At 45.9% G+C, this 25,566-nt stretch overlaps 2 protein-coding genes across 4 annotated transcripts in view; one reads left to right on the top strand and one right to left on the bottom strand.

The window, feature by feature from the left end:
* Positions 1-10,333, bottom strand: part of LOC105693160 (DNA-directed RNA polymerase III subunit RPC4) — a 51,957-nt gene extending 41,624 nt beyond the window's left edge. The window contains exon 1 of the mRNA XM_048649449.1: positions 10,203-10,333. Within this exon, the coding sequence (XP_048505406.1) occupies positions 10,203-10,314 (112 nt within the window). The 5' untranslated portion in view covers positions 10,315-10,333. The remainder of the gene's footprint in view (positions 1-10,202) is intronic.
* Positions 1-25,566, top strand: part of LOC105693146 (four and a half LIM domains protein 2) — an 84,154-nt gene that overhangs the window by 37,594 nt on the left and 20,994 nt on the right. For 2 of the 3 annotated variants that reach the window (XM_020856450.2, XM_020856449.2), the window contains exons 3-5: positions 19,845-20,019; positions 20,149-20,382; positions 21,409-21,618. In XM_020856450.2, coding sequence (XP_020712109.1) covers positions 19,845-20,019; positions 20,149-20,382; positions 21,409-21,618 — 619 coding nt within the window. Of the gene's footprint in view, positions 1-16,283; positions 16,953-19,844; positions 20,020-20,148; positions 20,383-21,408; positions 21,619-25,566 lie in introns of those variants that run through there. The other variant, XM_048649422.1, reaches the window with a different exon arrangement.

Below are 25,566 nucleotides of genomic sequence, written 5' to 3'. Positions count from 1 at the left end.
GATCCAATCAACATGGCCCCACGATTGTTTCGAATAATTGCTACGTGATACCGTTTCGCGATTTACGCCTCGTTTTCCGAACACTCCTTTTCAGCACCTGCGAAAAGCCCTGGAACGATATCCGAGGATCGAAGAGCGGCGTTTTCCGTATCTTTGTCGCGCGTCGGTGCGTTCGATTGTACGAGTACTGGTCGGTACACGCATCTAACGCGTTATGTTTTTCTCCAAGTCTCCTCGAGATGCTGACGACTGAGTCATTCGGTTCGAACCTTCTAAGCTGCTCACATACGCGTATTACTCCTCTCTGATTTTTTGCGAGGGAATGAAAATCGCGATACGACCGGCGGGGGAAAAAAAAAATAAATAAAACTAAATACCAAAAGTGATTCGTTGGGATGATTTCGGAAAGAGCGATCGATCCGATCGGATCCCCCGGACGGAGTCACGTAATAAAATTTCAGTGTCGAGAGAAACTCTGAATTCTCGTTCCGAACGAGGGAGGTTTCTTTCCGATCGTGAATTGGTGTGAAGTGAATCTCTGTGAAGACCAAATTATACGGTCCACGCGCCTCGGGATCAAAGTTGAACGGCGATAAAATTATTGTGCGATTTTTAAAGTTTCATCCGATCGTAACGCGGAGGAGAACAAAGCGTGCAGTTCAACGAGTTGGTGACAAAAACAATTTTAAATTAGTAAAAGCTGTTCGTCTCTAGATAAGAAATATCTCCGCATCAATCGCACGAAACCTGCACGAAATTGGTTCGATTTTTTCACTTCTTTTCCACCGAAGAAAAACAAAAAAAAAAGGCGTACGTATTTTCCGAGTACGAAGTGAAACCGCAAGGTATATGTTCGGGTACGGTCTAGCCGCGTAGTTTTCCCGCTCGAAATTTCTATTTTAACGCGAGTGTTCCAAAGCTTTTGTAAACAACGGTTTACGACCGTTGTACCGCGATAAAAAATTTACGTTTTCGGCAAAACAATTGTTAAGCGCACAAGCGAGGCACGATTCGTCGATTCGTTTGACAAGTGCGTCGCGCGATCGGTTGATCAAAAAAAAGTTGATCGACCAGGTGGAATGAGGATCGCCGTTACCGCAGTGGATCGAAGAGATTCCCAAAAACCATCGGGACGTATGCGCGCACAAGTCGACGAAATGTTGAAAACCAACCGATGGAAGTCGGACTCCGCACTTGGTAAATATTTTTATCGGTGACGGTGTAGGTGGGTAGAGAGGTACCCCAGAAGAGAGACCCCCCCACGCGCTCCGGATGAGGTCACCATTATATCGCCGCGTGGTTCAACGTCTTAGTCACAGCTGTTGAGTCCCCGATTTTCCATTAACCGGGGCATTGTAAACCGACGCCTTTATTTCGACGACGACGGCGCGCGGCAAACGAGTCGAATCCGAGACGCTGCGAAAACGACGTTTCGACCTTGAATGAAATTTTGATTAACTCCCTTCGTACGGTTCGTCGATTACGGTTTTCAAAGACCCACTGTATCCCCGGACTATAATTTCGCCAGACGGATCGGAGCCTGTTCTTCCGACCGGCCACCTGTTTCTCGAACTTCGCTAGCGAACGCTCTCCGCGCATATCACGGATACGTGCAATACCTACTTAAAATTTAACGAAAATATACGTGCGAGCGGTAAAAAGTCCGTCGGGACTAACAAGTCAGTCAAATCGGCGACGCGCCGGCTGATACACCCGATGAAAATCCATCCGCGAACAGATCCGCTTATTATAATAATAATTTACGTGCGCGACCCCCGCGAAAGACTTCGGATAAACAAATTTAGCGCGGTTATTAAGAATGGCGAGCTTATATTCCCCGTTGAAACTGACGAATTTATCACCTCACCGCGGCTCTCGATACGAGTCGTAATAACGTCGGGCAGCTTTCATCCGCTCATCTTCGTGTCATGGATATATCGAATTAGCCGCGGGTCGGTGACTCGCGCGATTTACGAACGAAAAGAAAAGTCTGAAGAGTCGTGTCGACGCGAACCGCGTGCCACGTATAATCGCGAAACGATCCGCCGCACGTTACCGCCGGTGACAGAAACACCCACCCCATCGATTATTTTCCTCCACGAGCCTCCTCCGCCGGCTTTGGACTCTCACCGTACAAAACTGTGAGATCCGGACGCACGAATCTGGAGCAGCTGTCAAACTCGCTAAACCGGCTACACTAATCTGTTTTGTCTGAAAACAAAACTGTTACATCCATAGCACGTCCGTAACGTTGACAAATTGAGGCAACGTATTCTAAAATAAGAATTTTATTCGATGAATCGTTAACGCTCGCGAGATGTCCGAACGTACGCGGATGATGGAGCGGTTTCTTTTTCAAAACGCGTTATCTCTGTCGACGACTTCCGGCCGGCTCGTCGCGAGGAATTACCTCAGATATTGAATGATTTCGTGTTTGTTCGAAGTTATGGAAAAGTCGATGGCCTCGAGGTAGGCGTCTGCATATTAACGACAAAAGTCGAAATTTCCATTTATGGTGAAAATTGCGAATTTCCAACATCACTGCCCCGGTGGACTCGGACAAACGAACTGCATTCCCACTACTTTATAAATTTCAAATTTGTCTTCACTGAAGCGTCGATTTCAGTAAGATGGGAATGAATCCCATGGAGAAATCCTTGATTTTTCACTTTTTGGGTCGATGAATTGGCGATAACTCAATCAATTTTATAGATAGATCAATTTGGCTGCCAGATTTGGATTCCTCAGCTGATTATATGTGAGATTACTCTTGGAAAACTAAAAAAAGGATTCGATTTTTGAGCAAAAAATAAATCAGTCTTTTAATTGGATTTAATATGCTTTTCTTACGTATTTTGATCTCAGGAATCCGAATCTGGAAGAAAAATTGATCTATCTCTAAAATTGACCGAGTTATCGCCAATTTTCAGCTTTTCGGGGTCAAAAATAAAAAATTGATTTTTTAGTCTATCTTAATGTAATTTGAGCTCAGGAATCCGAATCTGGAAGTAAAATTGATCTATCTGCAAAAATGACCGAGTTATCCCCATTTTTTCGCATTTTTTGGCATAAATTTGAGGATATCTCGAAGGGAAAAAATCGTAGCTCAATTTGGACAACGGATTCGTGTTCCTGAGGTCAAAATACGTAAGAAAAGTGCCATACGATCAATTTTAAAAAATAAAAAATTTTGGCCAAAATTTGAGATTTTTCCAAGGGGTACCCCTTACGATTTTTTCAAATTTTGACCAAAAATTTTTATTTTTTAAAATTGATCGTATGGCACTTTTCTAATGTATTTTGACCTCAGGAACACGAATCCGTCGTTCAAATTGAGCTACGATTTTTTCCCTTCGAGATATCCTCAAATTTATGCCAAAAAATGCGAAAAAATAGGGATAACTCGGTTAATTTTATAAATAGATCAATTTTTCTCCTAGATTCGGATTCCTGAGCTCAAATTACATTAATATAGACTAAAAAATGAATTTTTTATTTTTGACCCCAAAAAGCTGAAAATTCGCGATAACTCGGTCAATTTTAGAGATACATTGATTTTTCTTCCAGATTCGGATTCCTAAGGTCAAAATACGTAAGAAAAGCATATTAAACCCAATTAAAACAGTGATTTATTTTTTGCTCAAAAATCGATTTTTTTTTAGTTCTCCAAGAGTAATCTCACGTATAATCAGCTCCAAAATTCAAATCTGAAAGCCAAAATCATTGAGTGTCATGCAATCGATCGAGTAATCGTCAATTATCCGCTGTTGGGAGCAGAAAAATTATGACATGTCGACTGGTTTTAGTCGTAGACCCACTTTGATTTATCGCAATCCATGCATGGGTCGAAATATTCGAATTCTTCAATTTACCAGCGAGCCCCCAAGTTGTTAGCTGGAGTCAGGTAGCCACGGGCACGCGGTTTTGTTGTGGGGCGTGACCTCTGCTCAGCCCCGAAGGTGACGTCTCACAACAAAGCGCTACGCTGCTGCCTACGCTGACTCCAGCAAAGTTCGGGGGCTCGCTGGTAAATTGAAGAATTCGAATATTTCGACCCATGCATGGATTGCGATAAATCAACGTGGGTCCACGACTAAAACCCAGTCGACATGTCTTATGATTTTTCTCCTTCTAACAGCGAATAATCGACGATTACTCGATCGATTTCGTAGACAGATCAATTTAGCTTGTGAATTCAGATTTCGGATTCATATTCGCCAAATCGTCCGGACGTTCAATTTCACGGATTTTGGGTATAACTTGAAAACGAAGACATTCTCAAAATCCGTGTTCAAGGTCGACTCGTCCTCGGTACGTGATGAAGTTTTAAGGTCGCTTGGAAACTACCAATACCCAGTGACGAGAATAGGTGAACAAAAATATGTCTCCTAATTTCTCGAGCAATTTCTTCACGGGTCAATTAACACGGTCGTATAACGGAAGGCAGTTCGCGAAAGGGTACCCGCTGACATTCTCCGCTGAATTGTTGTACCGGGACCCACGGGAGCCACCGAGAAAACGTGGACCAGGAATTTAACAGCCCTCGGGAATACACCCCGACCCCCGTCCATAATTTTGGAAACTCGCTTCGCTCCGAAAAAAAGAAAATTTCTTCTTCTTTTCTTTCCTATTTAAGAATAACTGTCGGGGGGTATGAATTTATCGTTCGAAGGATAACGAAAATTGTCGAAGAAGAACCCCATTGGACACGTAACGCGAATCAGAGGTCGTCGTACCGACCTTCGAAAGCAATCCACTTTACGCCTCACGCCCCGTGTAATGCATCGCGATTAATACTCCGAGGCGTGGTCGTCCAAACAAACAAAGCAAACCTTTTCAACCTTATCGAGTTACGGAACGGTAGAAAAAAAAAAAAAGTGTTCGGCTCACACGTACATTTCCCGACGTGGTATATAGCCGGGGAAAAATTATTTCGCCGTAATTGCGAGTCGACGGCGTGATTTTTTTCACTCTCTCGTCGCTCCGACGAGACACACGCGGTCCAGCGGAACCTCCCGCGCGTTCTCGTTGTCCTCGTTATTCCTCCGCAATCTCGCGAGGGTATCGTCCGCTCTCGCCACGACGATAAGCGAAGCGACTTTTCGCAATTAGTCTGAAACTCGCACACAGCGGACACCCGGTGACGATTGTTGCGGGAGTCCTCTCCGCGTTCGAAACGCGGGCTTATTTTACAGTTCGATTAAAACGAAAACGTCGCATGTGGGCGCCGAAGCAACGGCGGCCGACGTGCAAAACGTGTAGAAAAATCCGGTAGATTCCGACCGTCGACGCGCACGCGTTCACGTCCGCCGAATATCTTCTTCGACGCTCCTTCTTTCCCTTATCGTCCCATGGTCCCTCGCGGGTGGATCGGAGTTCCGCTTAGTTTTTGGCGCACTTTTTTTTTCTACACATATATACATATATTCCTAATTCCGGAGTCGCTCTACGTGTGCGGTGCCGCGTTGATAAAATAAAAAAAAAAAAACGCGATTCGGATCCACTCGGGGGGGAAAAAACTTTGACTTTGATCGACTGAGAGAGTAAAGAAAATAAACGAGAATTTTTCACGGTTTAAAAAGTTTCGACTTGCGGCGCGTACAACGCCACACGCGCACACCGTACCTATGAATGAAACCCGCGGTTTGTTATTTTATTTCCGCCTTTTTTACACGCGAAATCCTGCGACGGACGTTATAATTTTAGAACTTTTATCCGAGCGGGGCGGAGCGAACGTTGTCGCGGTCCGGCGGTCGAGCGGCGCGATGAAAAAAAAAAAAAAAAAAAAACACCCACAACGCCGCGCATAATTAAAAGGACCTCGATCCCCCGTTAATTAAAATGACATATTTGTGACGCAACGTACGTAATTTCCGAGAGGAGGATTACGGTCGTGCAGCGGTTCGTATAGAAGCAGCCCTACGATATCGGCTACGCGACTCACCGTGTAGCCTCGACCTTTTACCTGACGCTCGTCACGCCGTGCAGAAACGATCCGAATTCCGCGACTCGCCTTTCCACACCGACGTCGTTCTTCGTAATAATCGCGCAATCGGTCGGGACGAAAACTTACGGTATCGGGCAGATAACTCGCGCGCCCCATCCGAGACAGCGTTCTTTTCCGCAATGGGATGCTGAGAGGTTCGCTCTCCGCGCGTACCCGCGGCATCCGTCGCACGTCTAGTTCGTCACTTACGCTCTCTCCAAGCGGTATTTTTACTCTCCGTTGTCGAAATCGCACGGTTAGCTCGTTGCGTTTTTGCTATAAGTTCGGTGTGACGTTGCGATCGAAAATTTGAACGAAGCGAGCAACTCGATCGTCGGCGAGATAACCGGTTCGGTCGAATCGGAGGACCGATTAAAGAATAACAACACTGATTAACGCGCTAGTGGAGTTACGACTGTATCTACCCCGATCGAACATATCGCACTCGGTGCAGATAAGCCGAATCGAATTGGAAGGTAAAAAAAAAAAAGAAAAAAAAAAAACAACGAGAAGTAAAGTCTCCGAGGGCGATCGATTTATTTCTGGCTTATCGAGACGATATCGATATGTTCGTTTCGAACGGTTGGGAAAATTGGAAACGATCCGGTGCCGTGATTTTGGACGACGTCGTCTGCGCTACCTCAGCTTCGTCGTTTTCGAATCGTCGAGTCCCGACACCCCACGATCGGTGAGTGAAATTATTTATCGCCCCCCCTCCTCCCCGCCGCCCCCCAATTTACGCTTAAATCACGTACGACGTCCGTTACGAAACGAACGACGATCCATCGGTGGGCCGTACACTTTCCCCGCGTCCGTGAGACACCGCTATGAATTTCAATCGTCGAACCGACCCATATCGCAAGGTGAGACGTAGCGATTGTCCGTCTCTTCGGCGATGTGAAAAGAAAAAAAAGAGAAAAAAGAAAAAAGAACTCGTTCCGCGGAAATCGGGGAGCTTCTCTCCGCGGCCGGATCGTCCGAGCGTAATGGACGGAGCGAATGCGGAGGAACGAAAACACATTGGAAACGGAATTCCGTGCGTCTCTCGAGATAACGCAGTATAACAGTCATTCGTTTCTGATTATACCACCGCTATCGCATCGGTACTCGATAAACCCTCTCGAGGTGTCAGCCGCTGTCAGCAGAAGTCGGATCGCATCGCCCAGTTGGAATGGTAATGCGTTCGTCGGACGTTGCACGGTGTGTGTAAAACCGATCGTCGAATCGTCGCCCGCGAGGATCTGAATACCGTCTCCCTCGAAACCAGAGGAACGACGACCAACAACCCGGAAAAACGAGAGGAGAGGAGAGAAGACGGAGAGAAAAAAAAAAAACAAGGGAGAAGAAAATTTCGGAAGATCGAAGAAGACGGTGCGCGGCGTGGCGGGACGCGCGAAGGTCGACAATAGCGTGGAATTGACCCAAACGCAACGGTTTGCAACGCGAGTCAACGGGCGAAGGTTGTCACGCTTCCTGCTGCGTATGGTTTCTACGTAGGTGAAATACAAACGGTGGCCGTTCGCGAAACCGACCGACCGACTCTACTTGTCAGTCGTAAGCGAGACACGCCACATTATACTAATACTACTGTATACCGAGGCACCGCCGACTGCAACATCAGCGTCAGTTCTTACTTGGACTTGGTACCGCGAGCAGCCCGACTTTGAGTGGGATTGCTTGTTGTTTGTCACGTGGTGTTAATTAACACCGGAGAAGAAGAATACGGAGCGAGGAGGAGAGCAGGGGAGTAAAGAAGAAAAAACAATTGTAACAAAAAACAGAGAGAAAAAAAAAACAGAAAAAACAAAAAAAAAAAAAAGGAACTGGCGCACGGAATAAAAGTGTAAACTGTACACACGACAGACTGTGCGTATTATCTGTACGTATACGTATACCGTACACCGTCCTTCGCATTCCGTACGGTTGTGTGAAGCGAACGTTGTGTAGTATGTACCCCGGTACATCGGTGGACGCGAAACGTTCGACTAATACACGGGTTATTTAGTTTGCGTTGTGCGAGTCGCGCAGACGTCGCCGGTGAGTCTGTCACCTGCGAAAAATAGAAGAGAAGAGAAGAGAGGAAAAAGAAAGAAAAAGAGAAAGAAAGAAAGAGGCGCGAAGAAAAATTGTGAGGAAAGAGACGGGAGAGGAAGAAGCGTCGACCGAACCAGATGCACGGTTTCGGAGGGTTTATCTCTTTCGGTGTTTCTCGTACTCGCCGCGTAAACCTGGCCGTCGATATCGGTACAGTATAACCCGCTACCGTACGTACGACACCTGCAACCGCGTTCGTTTCATCGAACTTGTACAAATGGGATTAGACTAATTTGATTTGCTGAGTTCGGAGCGTAGAGGGTACAACATCCCCTTTTCGAACAGTCGGTAGTCGTCTATTCGTATCGTCCCATACTCGGAACGGTGGGAATTTTCGCTTTTTTTCTTGTCCTCGTTTATTCCGCCGAGAGAATCGGTCGTTTTCCGAAATCAAAATTTCGTCGAATCGCGTCGCGTTTTGTTTGTTTTTTTTTCCACCTCGGCGAATTTTCGAAATTTTTCTCTTTTGTTACCTACTTTTCTTTCGTACCAGCGGTGTTGTCGCGTTTTGATTCCATCTTATCGAGAAGATAAAAAAGCGGAAATAAAAATCTGGTAGCAGCCCGGATCTCGGAGTGGACGGTTATCCCCGTTGACGATGGTGTGCGACAACGTTCAATTGTCGGTGCAGGACGTTACCGAGATGAAAAAAAAGACGCCGCCATTTCCGTCGCGAGAGCGAAATTTCGCGGTTCGAAGACGATCGGGTGCCCGTAGATCGGGAGGCGTCAGCTTTGGCGTTCGCGTGGGTGCGTCACCGATGCCCACTAATCCATCGCCTCTTCTTACTCAAGATAGCGTCGACCGCGCTACTTTCGGGGAATCGGTTAAAATCAACGCCGCCAACGACGACGACACGTAAGGATTTCTATTCAAATTTTCTGAACAAATAATAATAATTGAAACTATTTTTACTGTACGTAATAAAACTTCTTCATCCGCAAGTGATTCATTGTAAACGAAATATATAAATATGTTTGACTAAAGTTGGTATTCTGGAAGCTGATGATTTATTTCCTCAAATTTCGTCGGGAACCATCGACACCCGCCTCGGCGGCTACGTGACGTTGAATTTTTTTTCTTCATTTTTTCTTCATTTTTTTCTTGCGAAAATGGAAAACATATTCGTTGATCACCGAGAGATTTCGCTCGGGGTCTTCCACGCTTCCGAGGCGTCGTTACGAAACGAGTCCTCGTTACGTCTGTGGTCCGTTCGAGGACCAATTGTGGACGTGTAAGAAACCGGCATTATTGTCCTCGCATTCGCGCGACCACAGGCTCCACTCAACCCCCGAAACAATGCTCGCCTCTCTTGTCCTTCGCCCTGAAATATATCTGGGGCAAAAAATACAGATGGAACAACAAAAAAAAAAAAAAAAAAGAGAGAGAGAGAGGAGGAGAAAAATGACCGGAGTAAAACTTCGTCGCGTTTTACTTTCACTCGAATGATTTCCAAGCGATATCATATCGCGAATAATTACGTCGGTTAAAATTGTGCGCCTTCGATGATCGGAGAAGGCTGTATTGATTCAGCGAATGAAAAGAGAGAGAAGAAAGAGAAAAAAAAAAAAAAAAACAGAGCGAATGGAACGACGGATATAAAAGTTATTGGAATTCGATGTCGTTTAATTGCAATATAAGAGAGAGAGAGAGAGAGAGAGAGAGAGAGAGCGCCGGTATCGGTATGCGAATGAAAAAATAGACACCGTTTTACGTCGTTGTTATTTTAACAAACTCGTTTAAATAAACTGAAAGTTTTACAACAGATCCTTATAATAAAAGTGATGCGGTGGTTGGGAATCGAAGAGTTGTAAAAAAAAAAGAAAAAATAAATAAATAAATGAACAGGATTGATTATAGGTATATCCGAGCCGTTAACAATGAGCCACCGTCCGGGTGATATAATAGAAATAAAAGTCCGGTCACGTGCGCCGAGCGGACAGTTCGGCGAGTAGTTTTTTGTCCAATTTCATTTTTCGAATCCTAACGAACGGAAATAAGGCTGGAAAGGAGTATTTTTAAGACGCGGTCCGCTCCAGCGATAACTTCATTATCGCGGTGGTACACGTGACGTAAACGTAGAGCGTCGAGGTGGTTTTAATTAATACAGAATCGCTGTTACCTAATATGGAAGTATTCTTGAATTCTGCAACGTCGTCCCTCTCTAGGCGACGCGGAAGAAAATTACGCCCGAGGCGAGTCGGTCGCCGGAGGTAAACCAGCGATTCGTCCATTCGTTAATTTCTATAATTATTTTACAACGTTATAGCTGCTGCGGATTTGGTACACATACTTATTTCCACGTGACGTTCCCACCGTGGATTCCCTATATCGCTCCAACGCGTAGAGAATTTATTAGCTCGCATCCTCCGCGACGGACTAGAATAGGATCCGATGTCGAAAACTTGCGCCGCAGGAGGGGTGGATATCGCGCGCGGCGAGCTAACCGAATGACAAATGGACCCAATGATACCTCGTGACTCAGGTCGCATCCCGGCGAAATTTGAATCGCCTCTGTAAAGCTACTTGGCCGACATTTCCGAATCGCTCGTTAAACTCGCAACTCTAAATATACGTAAATACTTGGTCACTTATCTATATCTACTAGATGTTTTGCGATCGGATCAACAGACATCGGTCGGCTGAAAAATTTTCGTCATCGTTCGTCCGGCGAACGTGAGATCCGGTCGATCAGACTGATTTCCATCGTCCTGCGGCGATTCAGTTTTTGGAAAAAATCCCGCGATAATTTCGACGATATTTTGGCGAGTAAAATATTCTAATGCAGCGAACACGCGTGAATGATGCGGTGTTTATACCGGCGTGTCGTGTAAGCATTAAAACACCTCGGAGACAGAGAGAGAGGAGAGGAGGAGGAGGAGGAGGAGGAGGTGGCCGGGGAAGGGAACTCGCGACACGATCTTCGTGCCAAACTTCTGTCACCCCGACGTCGGATTGTCCAAAATGCGTAACGGTCGCGGTTTTAATGGGTCCCCCCGAAATTGCGCGGCGATCGAAAAATCATTTTCCCTCAACCGAGACGACGCGGAATGGGATTTTCGTGAAATTTTTTTTTTCTTTCCACCCGCGCGGCGAGTGCTGACATTGGAATAAAATCGAGCGACGCGCGTTCCCAGCCTTGGCGGGTAAGCGGAGTCGGAATAAAAGTTTCGCGTAACGCGGGGGAACCTTACACCTCGATCGTTCGCCTATCGGAATATAAAATGCGTCGAGATAAGCGAGGCGCGCTAATCGCGCGGTATTTTTGCGCGGTGTGTTTCGAACCACCGCGAATCCGCGGTGATTCGTGGCAACTAAATTACGCGCTTGCGCCCCGCGGTCGCCCAACTTCTGCGCGCATTTAAATTTTCTCAACACCCGTTGTCGAACAGTCCGAGTCACGCCGACGGACGACCGAGCGACGCCGAGGTAACGACGCGCGTCCATGGCGCCAGTTTGAACCATGCCTCTACTGCGGATGCACCCGCGAGACGCGCACCTTACAGCCTCGGCGCAAAAGTGACAAGTCCGGTAACGGAGTTACGTTAACTCACCGCGTACGTACGCGTTCGTTTAAATACCCCGTCCGACGAGAGACAGAGAGAGAGAGAGAGAGAGAGTGCGGATGCTAAAAATAAGACGGAAAAACGCACGGATAATTATGTCGCGTCTAACTCCGTACGAACTCCGTACAGTTGGTAACTGACTAAGTGGAGTGGTGACAGTTTGTTCAAGTCTGTCGTCCCGCTCCCCTCGCTGCATATTTTTCGTTCTCGTTCGTTTTCACTCGTTTCTTTCGAACCTCGACACCACCCCTCCCGAAGCCCCTTCGCGTTTTTGACTCCCGACCTCCCGAGTCTTGTGTATCGAGGACCGCTCACGCGAATCGCGCGTGATTTGTCTTCGATTTTTCACCCGCCCTTTTCTTTTTTTTTTTCTTTCACCCTCGCCGAACGAGACCCCGTGCCCACGTTTTCCGACCACCTCGACGACCGTGCTCGGATAATTCGATTCGCTGACCGGCGGTTTCCAACTTACGACCGGATCGACGCGGTTCGTGCGGTACATCGATGCTGAAAACGCGAATATCGAGTATTTGCACAACTGTCCGTCACACGCGTCGACGAGACGTTATTCGAAACGCCGGTTAACTTTTCCTCTTCATTTTTTCCTTGGGGTTTTTTTTTTCAATTTTTTTTCAATTTTTTTTTCTTCTCTTCTTCGCGCATTTCCATTTATTTGTCTTGCAACGGCTCTAACTAGATGACTATGTTAATTGGAACTCAGGCGTCACGGGTTGATATATATCGCTGTGCAACTCCACCTTGTTCGTGCTTGAAGGTGAACACGGGTATGAAGATATAATGCATGTAATTATAGACATGAAGAATCGCAATTCCGATCTCGCGTTCATTTTCAGTTTCAGCTCGTCGTTTATTTATTTTTCCCTCTCAGCCTGAAAACGGGCGCGTACGTGGATACGTACAACGTGCGACGATCGATGAACGAGTAATTTTTACGACGCGGAAATCGTCGGGGAAAATTTTGGAAATTTATCGAGGAGATAAACGTCGACCGACGATCGCGCGATATCGAAATTTACGGATCCGCTAATCGGCACGCGTCTCAATTCGTAGTAAATAAGATCGCCAGTCGCACGCTCATTGACCAAATCGTACGGCATCCGTAGCGCCACGCGTTCCCCGCGAGTTACTTTTTCTTGTTCTAATTTTTTTATTCAATTTGCCGAATTTTCGCCGTCGAACGCCGTGGATTTTAGCGAATAAAAACGTTCCCTTGCAAGAACGGATCCATACGTCACGTAGCGACTGTTATTTACCAATTTACGTAGAGCCCGCGACGCGATAAGGTCGTTAATGGTAACTGAAACGTAGAAAGCGAACTCGTCGTTCGATTCTAGCGGTTGAAACCAGCAGAATTGAAAAATTGTAAAATTTCACTTGTTGATTTTGACGAGGGCAATTCGCTCAGTCAACTCCGCTGTAGGCTGCAGTCGCTCAACGAATCGGCGGAATCTATAACGACAATTTTTTCGACATTTTTTTTTCCATCCCGCCACGGGACACGAAATAATTTTCTATCGTGTTTATACAGTCGATCGGAGATAAGCTTTCGGGAAATAAAATCTGGGAAATTTCTACGGCGTAATTATTCGAACTCCGAGCCTCGAAGTTCATTCATTTCTTTCTTCTAGTTGAGAGGATAAAATATACGTGTAGAGCTGATAGACGAGAGTGCGCGTATACGCATGTGATATACGTTCGGGAAAATCGTGGGAGTCCGAACGTCGATTACGTCACGAATATTTTCGTTGCGTCTGTCCGTACGATCGCGTGCCGCCGCGATATCGAAGGTTATGGGGTTGCATTTGTGTTTGCGAAAAGCGATATTTGTTTGTTTTTTCTTCTTCTTCTTCTTCCCTTCGCCCCTCGGGCGAGACGTCAAAGTCCGACTCTCTTTTCGGTTTTTCGGAATAATAATGAGTCACGAGTCAAAGTCGATTGGCGCGGGACTTAAAATTCACGCAAAATCGATCGACTCAAATTTACGTGCGACCGACTCGTTGGCCCATACGTTTACTCTTTATACTCCTTCATACAATACATGGTAGACTTATCTCCTTCGCACGTGTATGATCGCACCGTAATTAAGATAATCCATTTTTTTTTTTTTTTCTTTTTATCGACAAATCTAATTAGCCTTCGGCGAAACCGCAGCGATATAAATTATTTATCGATTTTATTTCGTTCCCCTCATTTTTTTACGGCCCGTGTATACGAGAGATTTAATCCCATAATGGGAGCTTCGAGGACCGTGGTATAGAAATTTATCGCTCTCGCAGTTTCGTTTTTGTATGGGGAAAAAAAGGGTAGGGAAGAAGTAGACCGTTTCTGAGCTAATTTTTTTCTCCCCTCCCCCCATCGAAACTCTTCGTAGCCTAAAATTTAGGACCGGGAGATCTTGACCTATGAAATCTCGATCGCGCGCGGCTCCGCGAACGTAATTACGATTTATTTTTAGAGTTAATATTATTCACGAGCGTTCATTAAATCATCGTGAGAGTTACAAACAATTCCGTAATTGGAGGTAGCGATTAATCGTCTCGTTAATCTTCCGTTTTTATTTTATTTTTTTTTTTTTTACTTTTTTTCATTTCGCTTTCATACTTGACGTGCTCCCGGTTATTTCAAACGTTTTCGCCGCAATCGTTTTACATCTATACGTAGATTCTCATGTACAAGAAGAGCGCGGGAGCTCTTCGAGTAGGTATGTGAGCAATTTTGCATCCTCTCGTGTTACGTCGTTTTAAACATCGCTCCAGATTAGCGTTTCGAGAACGTTTGCGAAACGTGCGTTTCGTTTTTTTTTTCCTTTCATTTTTTTCCTACTCGACGAAAAATGATGAATCTACGTCGGGTCGAAGGGCTCCTCGAGAATCGGACGACTCTCGACTCCGTTTAAAATCAAAATAACGAAGGGCACTCGACGAAATTTATTTTTTTCCTCGAATATCACCGATCGCGATTCCAAATCTGCATCGTCGAGATTTTCCGGAATAACGTCGGAGTATAAGGTTGGTCGCTTTTTCGTCACCGTCGGGGATGACTAAGACGGGTTGGAAGCGACGAGTGGAAATGGCGGGGAGGAAAAAAAGTACAATTCATTATTTTAGAACTCGCGCGTCACTGGGCGGAGGTCCCGAAATCTGAAATTTAAGAGGTTCGGAAGAGCGCGTACATCGCGGACGCGCACCCTACGTCTCCTTCAACCTATATGTATAATAAAATAGACGAGAATAGAATAACCTGAAATTGCGTTTTATCTATGCGGCTATTTTAAAACTATGACCATTACGCCCTCTTAGTACACCGTGCATTTATCTAATTAATAGCCATTAGTCGATGCTTCTGATCTCTATCGCCGAGAAACATAAACCTCAAACAGTCCGTAGGAGCCTTGGAGTTTGAACGGATCGATTTTGAGTTATCGGCGCACTTTCGGGCTGCTCCTCGAGTAGTCGTTATTCGGACCTTATCGTATGCACATGTTATTTTCACTGTATACATAAACTCCGTACGTATAACGAACGTGAAATAGATGCCAAAAAACACATTCGCCGTTGAATCTGCTTTCAAAATTTTCGCCTCTACCTTTTCTTAGTTTTTTTTTTTTTTTTCTCTTCGCTCGACTTCTTCATTTTCTCGATATAAAAAAAAGAAGGGTGGTCGATCACTTTAGAATTCGCAACTTTATTGGGAAAACCGCGCGCGCCATTTGCGAAATAAGACAAGTGACAGGATCGAGAGAATTAGTTTTCGGGTTAGGAGATCAATTCGTAGCGCAGAGTACGGAACGACCGACGATTGTAACGGTTCGTAAATGAACTTTAATAAAGATAATAAGCTGTGAAATAGTCAATTGGCTGGGTGACGGTTGGGTCTTTATTTTACCGCTGTTGAAATGGAGCGCAAAGTGAGCCGTTGGAGTAACGTTTGTACGGATGTATTTTTTTCACGTTACGAACAACCCGCGTTTTCGAATATGAATTTTACGTCGCGGCGGTGCGATAGATTCCGCAACTAGTGGATCGCCGAATTACAGCGGATCCTTGGACGAAGCGCGAGGTCAGGCCGAGTAAAATTCAAGAGAGATGACGAGCCTTGGCCTAATCTCTATCGTCAGATTTATCAGACTTATCTCGAAGCTACAACGTCGAGCACTCCAATTTTATTCGCTTAACCCTGACATAACGACGACGTTGTCTCGGAATTCTGCAGCACGTCGGGCCTTCTACTGTTACTCCGAAGGGTGTTACCAGAATACCCTCCTATTCTATATCGGCCGTACGTCCGTTTCGCTCTTCGTTCGCCAATTTCATTTTCCATAACTCTCCCACCTCCCGATTTCGATTTCGCGTTACTCGAACCTCTTCGAACCGAAATAAATTGAATCAAACGTTGAAAAAACCACGACGCAATAACCGTGTGAAAACAAAAAAAATTATTTCAGACCGGAATTGAAGGCGAAGAACCATCGGGATATTTCGAAGCTCTTCGGAAGCGCTCCGAGCTCCCGATCGACGTGATCGGGGTGCTGTGACGCGATTGTGAAATGTGAGGAACGATCAAGGGTTATTTTATTAGAAAAAATTTAAACCGCGATGTGAGATGCGGAAACCGAATCATCGTCGAACCTGACGTGTCAGAGAAGCGAGCGTCGATCCTGGACTTAAAAAAAGTGGCTGAAATAAAAATGTCGACCGATCGGGTTCAAATTTCACGCTGAACGGTCGACTTCGCAGGCGTCACACGACGCCAACCCTCCTGGCGGGGGAGGCAGGTGCGAAAATGAGCCCCAAGGGGCCCACGCAGGACGGGGCGAAGAGCGAGGTCAGAGTTTGCTGCGTGCCGTCTCCCGGCGCCGAGCCACTCGGCATACGAGTCAGGATTCCCGAGCCCAAAAGACCGACCAGTCCTCCCCAGAAACTGCAGGAAATGCGGGAACGGTGTCCATCGGTGCCGGAGAAGGACCTCTACAGGAAATCGAACTCGCTGGACAGGCGAGAGAGATACCCCACGCTGTCCGGCGCCGACATCAAGAGAGGTCTGACCGGCGTACCCGGCGAATTGTCCAAGGTCAAGCGGAATCCGATGCTGGACAGGAGGCATCGGTATCCAACGTTGTCGGGCGCCGAACTCAGGCGAGGTTTCGCCATCGGGAAATGTCCCCTTGAAGACGGTCTGGATCTCAGTTTGGCACCTTGGCCCGGGATGCGATGGGCCTGCGTCAGGGTTCTTCATCTTTACTGCAAGGTCTTCGACCAGTTCGAACTCTTCGAACTCATAGTTAGGTAAAATGAAAATGAAAAGAAAAAAAAAAAAAATCGTTTGGTTTTGCTGTTGTGTGGGCTTCTCTGATATTCCGATAGTACGCAACGTTTGAATATCTCTAACCGCAGAGTGGTTTTTCCATGTGAATAACAAACTTTAAATTCGAAGCTTTTCGGATTCGAAAAATTTAGACACCGGACCCCGGGTAGTCGAGGAATCGACGCGCGAGTAAGGAGAGTGCCTCTTTCGACGAGATTCCCCGAATTATTTTTCACCGGCAAATTTTTGCATCCAATCGTAATGAAAATTAATTTAACCCTGACGCCGCGTGTCACGGTCACTAATTGTACCACGAACGGCGCACACGGGGGGATGCGGATATACGCAATACACGTAGACAAGCGTTGTCGATCGCTATGTTAATTTAATTGCCACTATTTAACATACCCGTGATCAGTCGCTCGCTAACTTCCCACTGCATTCGAATAGTCGCTTGCATAAATAATGTGAAAGTTTGATAATTCGAACGTCTTGAACGTAGAGAACTAATTGAGTAATTATGTAAAACTCGACCTAACGAGATGCGATGGTATTTTTCAAACAAAAAAAAAAAACAACCATTCTTTCGACAGTAGCGTGTATTAATATTTGTCGGTTCTCTATTTCCGTCCATCGGTCATTCAGCTTCATTCGCTTTGAACTTCCTCGTCCGTGCATTCCGACGATTCGCGAAAAAAAAGCACGATTTTCGCGGTATTTTTGGACGGTCGGAAAATCATCATTTCATTCGACGTGAAACGTCCAAGCCGTTTGTGCAAGTTTCCATTTTTTTTTTCCCGCAAAATTTACTTCAACTTCTCTCTCAATTATCTTCGCCGATGAACATCATCAAACGTTTTCGCGGCGTCGGTGGATGAGAAAAAAAAAAAAAACTGGATGGAAAAAAATTCGGCGTGCCTATTAAAATCGTTTCTTTGCAAACGTTGGCAAAAAGAAGTAAGAGATATATGAAAATTGAGGCAACGAGTGATTCGTCGTGGTACAATGGACGACAGTTACAAATTTCACACACGCGGCCGGTAATCGTCTTCCTCGGTAATAGGAATGAATAAAAAAAGAATGTCGAGGTAGCTGGACGCTGGACGTCCGTCTGCACCGTGGCTAACAAGGTAGCGTGGTGTAATGTCCGTTCGCGCGATGTCCTCTCATTCCGCGAGACCTCATTAATAGATACGCGCCGGCGAGACTTTCGAAGAATATTAACCCTTCGAGAGCGCGGTAGGTATTGGGTAACGTATGTGTACAGAGTTGACAGTTGGAAAGCTCGTAAAATGTCAGTTATAGGTGAAACGTCTACTTAGAAATCTGCATGGTAGCGTATAAAATCACTCTGACATTATAAAATAAACCGTGGTGTCTGACATTTGGATAAAAAAAAAAAAAAAATAATTCACCACCGCGCACGTGCGTTTCTACTTTTGAAAGCGACGAATTCGTATCGCAGTTTGTTTTTTTCTTCTCATTCGTCACACTTGTTCGCCTCGCGTCCCGATCTCGTAGGACTTCGTCGGTACGTCGGGGCGAATCGAGTCGTGGCTTCGAATTCGAGTCGAAATAGTTTTTTTTTTTTTTCATTCGCCCGGGCAAAAAAATTGCCACCTCCGTTTCCCCCCTCAATTTTCTTCCGTCTAACGAGGTGTCGGACGTGGACGAAATTGGCCCGACTTGACGGATGAAAATGCGATGACTTCCTTATTGTCGACGGTCAACTTTATACGTTACGACGTATGTAACGCACGCCCCGTTTATTAGCGGGACGGAAATATATTTCACGACGTCAAATCTGACTCAGGTTCATCCGCGAGGACGACTCTTCTCGCGAGTTTCCGAGTGTTCGTTCCCCGGGCCTTCGCCCGTATCGTCGCGACCGGCGCACCTTCGCCTCGAAAAATAACGCTCGTTATTTCGAGAGAATGAAATAAAGGAGGGCGAACTTTAACGTCGAGTATCGAGCGGAGAAAATTGCAAGTCGCCCTTGCATTAACCGCCGCGCAGCCTTGATCGTCGATTCACTTCCGGTAGGGCGCGGCGGGAACAACCGGATAAAATGTGCAGATGAAAGCGAACGCGTACGGGCGTATAAATTATTGGCGTTCGATATCCTAGGCCACGTCGATATTCGACTTTTGTTTTGCCCTTTATCTCAGCAACGGTAGTGCCGATTGAAAAAGGCTCGGATATCGAGAAATGTTTTACTTTTGCGTATATGCCGCAAAAAAATGAAAAATATTCGCGACTCTATATGCCCACCGAAAAACATGTGTTCTCTAAATCTCGGGCATTGAACTCGAGAGTGTGTCTCTTGCTTTTGCATCTGTGACCCCGTATCGTACGTGCAGCGTGTATGTTAGGAAAAATATCAGTCGCTCTGGAATAAAAGATGTTTTCAAGACAATGTTCGTTTTGCTCGTTCGCTTTGTAATTCGCGTGAGATTTCTATAAAATTGAATAACGCGACTCCGTTGAAATATCTCCAAAATAGGTCAGTACCCCGGTGTAATTGCAGCGACGTCGTCGGACACGTCAACATCATTTAACCGTATAAAGAGCGCTGACATTGTATTGGAATTCCGAGACACTTAGGTTTCAGTTAATTAAGCTATAGCGGACAAATATTTATCACCTGTGCTCCGAGGCCTCTTTACGAGTGACTCTCGTTTAACGTCAAGTTAAACACGTCGAATGTGTTTACACCTTCGTTTCAGTTTTACTGCGAAACCACGAGGCGGATTTTTATACCCACTGGGAATAACGTGGGCGTGAATTTTGCGCTGCTTTTCTCGAAGAGTCTCGCACTGCGTCTCGACGATGCAACGAAATCAAATGATGTAAAAAATGGATTTATTTTACAGAAAAAATTGCAACAGCTGCAAATGCCCGAGAGAAGCGCACGACGTGTGTCACGACGAATGGGTATCCGTCAGATCTCGATTGGGACTAAAAGGCGACGGAGTCGGTGGCTCGGTCTCGTGCGAACCCAGAGATCTGGGACTCGCCTGGGCTCCACCGGGACTTCCGTCTCACAAGGTGAGAATTGAAACTGAAAATTAATCGATCCGATCGCTGGTTGGTAGCGGAAAAATCGGCCGATCGGTCGATGCGGAATCGGCAGAAAAATCTCTGCGGTCGATCTGACTGGTTGGTTATCGCTTTCAGGTCGAGGAATACTTTTCGATGTTGCCGGAGGTGTCCGTCCCGAGATTGGGAACTCCCGGTGAACGATACAGAGATCGTCAACTAGCTATGCAGTTACCAAAACAGGACCTGGCCAAGGCTTACTGTCGACATTTGGCACCCGAACATTACACCAGTGCCGACGACTTCATGGCGGCCAGGAACGAAATAGCCCTCGACATCGGCACTGTTCAGGAAATCCTCGAAAAGGGAGAGGTGAGTGTCGTTTCTTCTGACGTTCTCGCGCGTAATTTCGCACGAGATGGACCAAAGTATAGGAATAACCTACTCCCACGTGGTACGAGTATTCGCAGCAGACTTCGTTACAGTCGATAAGCGAACATCAGACAATTGTTTCTGCGGAAGTTGCGACGATAAAAAGAATCAAACGGTAAACTGCATGGAGGAACTTGAGAGTTGCGGAGTCTGAGGAATTTAACGAGCTGTTAGGGTTACGCTAGCCAACGTTCGAACGGGTTGTGCAATTTTGAACTTGATCTTCGAATCGAGATAATAACAACGGCTCGATATGAAAATTTCACAACCGACGTTTCTGTCTAGCGTCAGAGATTGGAATTCTGACGAAGTTCTCTTCGATATTACTCCGAACGGTTACACCCCGAAAATTGATCAACCGTCGAAATAGGGCGTAGCGATTATCTGGGGGACTTGAAAAATCACTCGGTTCCGGAGATAAACGGAGGAACTGTTTACCTATACAACTGTCGGTGGCGATAATAATGATAGCCACACGCCGCGTGTCAATGTCTGCTGCGAGCTTCCGTGGAGACGTATGTACATACGATACATACGTACACGTTCGTGGATAAACTTAGAACCGTCAGGTTAGCCCCCAGAAATTATTGGAGAGGTGAAAAGATGCGGTGTTTACCTTGGCCATCGGAGCTTTCAATGCCAAACGTCGGTTATGCCCACGTCATAATGAACCGATCAGTCGAGATTCGTGCGGAAGTGGTTGTTTGTCGAATATATCAATCCTCGGTTTACCCGTCCGTGAAATTTCGTTGCCAGTTACTCCGACGAAATTTACTTCCTGGCAGAGGGGTGATTAAATCCCAAGCGAAAGACGATTCTATGCATAAATATCAGATCAACGAGATTCCGATTCTGTCGCTTTGTCGAAACGATTTCATTGTCAGCCCAGTATTATTAAATTTATGAAGACTCAGATTCAACCCAGTATAACGTGTGTTTTTTTTTTTTTTTTCTTCATTTTTTCAGGAGTGCGCGGGCTGCAACGAAGCTCTGAAATACGGTTCTCTCGCAGTCTCGGCTGGAAAATTGGGGGAACTTTATCACCCCGCGTGTTTCCAATGCGTCCAATGCAGAGAGCTACTCGTCGACCTGGCCTATTGCGTTTACAACGACGCTGTTTACTGCGAAAGACATTACGCCGAACGATTAAAAGGAAGGTGTCCAGCTTGCGACGAGGTAATCATCGATTATACATGTTTTTTTTTTTTTTTCCATTAATTTTACGTGCTTTCGACCGGTCCGAAGGACCTGTTGGCTCCAACAAGTGACGTCGAAGGATCGTGAATTCGATTCGCGGTACGCGTAGCGTGAAAAAAATTGTCGATCAACAAGTGGTTCGCGGTTCAGGGTACGAAAAATACCAACCGACTATCGAGCGTTGCGAATTTTCGAATTCTGTTTTACCGGCGTCCGTCAACCAGCGAGTAGAATTTTATCCTTACCACCGAAAGCTCAACACTCTCTGGAAATTGCCGGATGAAAACAGATCCCTGCTTTACTGGCGTAAATCTACTTCCGCCGGTAAACGTTTTCTCCTTCAACCCCCGCTAACGATAAGAACGCGCGAAGGAAAAAAACGACCCAGACTCGACGGGAGAAAAATTTCAAGATCCGACATTGTAATTTCCCATCCCGAATCCCGATGCGAAAAAAATAGCGAAAGCTCCTCAAATGAGCGCAGATATCGAACCGGAGTTTATACTCGATTATAAACGGAGACACGAGAGTAGGTACAGCCGGTTTGTACTTTGTCCGTAGAAGGAGTCGGACACCACGGTATAAGGCCTGATTTCTTTCGAAGGCTCACCACCTCGTTTCGTAAGCAATTTTTATGGAGTGGCATTGCTTTTGCGGCGGCATACGGAATCGTAACTCGCGAGCACAGGGACGATACGTCAGAGAATCTGAACCATGCATTGACCCAAATACTCGTTCAAGGCAGGCATAATCTTCGATAAGTGATGATTGCGGCTATTTCGCTGAATCGGGTGCACAAAAGTCGCGCGTATGCAATGAGAGAAAATTGAAAAAAAAAAAAATACCAACAAAAAGAAAAAGAATTTTCCTTACCGATCTCGAAGAAGCGGAACTTTTTGAGTTGATGGTCCACCTCTTCCGAATCTAATCATAGAAACCTTCGAGCCAAAAATATCCATCCCCGTTGATGATATCCCGATCTAGAATTCGAACCATCTGACGAAATTATGGAAATTTATAAGCTCACTTGGTCTGCACGCTGGTGTTTAGTAGGGGATTTTATGAGTATATCTGGAGGGATTTTGAAAAAATTCGCAGTTAGTTCGGCTTCGTCACACTTGGAAGAACGCGGTAGACCGCAGGGCGAACGTTTACCGCATCGTTTAATAATCTGTAATCCAGGTGCTTCGTCTCGCAATTTCTGGTACATTACGGTATACATCACGTAAAGTAACATAAATGACCACCTCGTGGCGATAGCCTGTTAATCCCTTTCAATTATTCATCCTCGTTCCTATATCTGATGTAACGCAAACTAACGGTCATTCGATTCTCGTCTTTCGAGGACTGAAATAAATTTGATTGTTTTTTTTTTTTTAACAAAATCCAGAATTCCTCGACCCACGAGATTCGGGAAAACTTTGGCGATTCCGCTACGTTCTCTACTCCGCTCTACATACCATTTCTAACCGTAAGGGGGTTTGATCACGTTACGCAACGGACTCTCCGACTTCGTCACGGATGTCCTTTCGGTGACGGATTGAATGTGTCGTGACGTCAAACGAGATCGAAATGTCAGCCGGAAGAGGCGCGTGAAATGTCAGATAAAAATCGTAACGACGTACCAGGCTGTTACGGCTACCTTAAATTGAGTTAGGTAAAGAATCTCGACGAAATTAAATTTGGATAAGGCGAGTTAAGGTCGGCTGTACCCTCGCGTAGCGAATATCGGAGAACCCGCAGAGATTGCCGAAGAAACCACGGGAATAAAATGTCACGGATTGATAATAATTACGACGTTTTCGAGAGGCGGGTGAGAGTCGGAGAAAGAATGGTGTGTGTAGGGTTACAGGGCGAAGAAACTGGGTCGCCTACGGCTTTATTTAGATTCACGGAAATAGATCTTCGGAAGTCATGGGATAATTTTGCGTGCGGATTGTGCCAGAGGAGAGTCGGAGAATTTCCGCAAAATCTTTTATAACATCCTCCGATCCGGTCGATCATTGTGAATCCCTTTTCCGGAATCGGCACCAATTTGTTCTTCGCTACGTTCGAAACCGTTGCTCCGAATAATCCCATTCATCCTGGTAGCTTACATCTAGCGAAATTTGAAATCTTCTTGGCTTGCGATCAGTTCTGGCACTTTTAAGCGATAAATATCAAAACAACGGAATTGTACGGCACGGCTTCTCACAGATTTTTTTTTTGTTTTTTTCTTTCTTTCTTTCTTTCTTTTTATTTCTGAAAACTCCCCAGCTGAAAGTCGTAAAAATGTGTAACTGTTTACAACGTATCACCACCACCACCACCACCACCACCGCGTCACGTATTACGTGGTAAAAAAATACTCGTCCGCGATCGGATAATAAGCGTGTGGTTCAAGTAATCTGGCTCTCGTTCAGAACGTATATTTTTTGGAATTTTTTTTTTTTTTCTACTTCAACAAGATGAAAGAGATTTCTATACAGAGTGGATTTGCGGCTACGATTTTTGGCTACTTTGATTGGAATGAATTCAAGTCGCGTCATTTTAATACGCTTATGTAATCAATGAAATACACGAGAGAAATTATATTTCTTCAAGGTGCTAAAGATCGCTCTGTCCACTGCCAAAGTTCTCATCGCTAAGACGGCGTGTTCAGAGTTCGTTCTTAGCGTCTTTTATTAGGGCCAAGTCAACCCCGACGAACCAAATTCAAGTCTTATCAGGCATCCGAATCTCTGCTTGTTAAAAAAAGAACTCGTTAGGATAATATTCGCGAGTTTGACTTCGTTCGTTCTCTTTTTTTTTTTCTTCTCCCAGCTCTTCGAAGTTGACGTGTTTTCACGGAGGTGACAACCTTCGATTCTTCGCTCTTCTCATCTCTCGTTACGAAGAGTGTTTTTTTTTTTTTTTTCTTTTTTCGAAAGATCGTTCCACGATACGCTGAAAAGAAAATGGCGAACATCCTTTGAGTCGACCAGCGAGCGGAAGTGAAAATTTTTTCGAAAATTCGAGCCTCCGCAGGAGCCGTTTCGGACCACTAACGAGTATCCATCACGTCGGATCGGCGCACGCGGTTTCTCGTCGCGGAGCTCAAAGCAGGGGGCGTCGCGACGCCTCGTCGAGGAACATCCGTTCTCGTATTTTATTCGCTATGATAGACGTATAATTTTGTCAGCCTGTACGTTGTTTCCATGTGTTCGGATTCGCTTGTAAATACCTATATACGCCGAACGGCGAACGCACGCATTTAACGCGATTCCTCGAGATTTTGCACGCGAGCCCAAGAAGTGGTAGGGCGCAGACGGCGAGCGAGCGAGCGACGGCGTGTAATACGTGCGGAGGAACGTCGGGTACGAGGGACGGCGGGGCGTCTCCGTTTCGCGGAAAGTGGACCGACGCCGCGATATCGAAACGCCCGAGAGAACATATTCGAAATAGACTGCGATTTTGCAATCCCAAGATGAATGGATGAATTTAGGTCGGAAATGTCACCGGGTACAACAACAACGCCAGAGAGAGAGTACATCTGACGGTTCTCGAAGATCGCGGCGGACTACATCCCTTAGCGTTGTTAGAATTTTGGTAATCTGCCCGATCCGGCTAATTAGGCGATTCGGGTCGGCGGTATTCAACGCAATTTGTTACCGAGATTGGGGCAATCGTCGACTGGTTCGCGCCCCGAAAAAACCCTCGAACTTCGCGCGAAATTAATTTTCCGTTCAACGGAATCGATCGACCGTCGAAATCCAACGTTACACTCGCCTAACGATCCATCGTCGAGCAACCAACGACCTCGCGGTAATTCAGAGAACGTCGACGTGCGGGCGAAAGGTTACGCGCCTCGGACGCCTCGCATTTTCGCCGGGTCTTTGCACTTGACCATTTTCCTTTGCCAAAGCCCGAGCGGGGCCCGTCTTCCGTGTTTCGCCCTTAAACTGCCCC

Source organism: Athalia rosae, chromosome 2 (genome assembly GCF_917208135.1).
Source record: "Athalia rosae chromosome 2, iyAthRosa1.1, whole genome shotgun sequence".
In the NCBI taxonomy this organism is placed as follows: Eukaryota; Metazoa; Arthropoda; class Insecta; order Hymenoptera; family Athaliidae; genus Athalia; species Athalia rosae.
The sequence above is the reverse complement of the archived record's forward strand: the minus strand, read 5'-3'. Positions and strand labels throughout refer to the sequence as shown.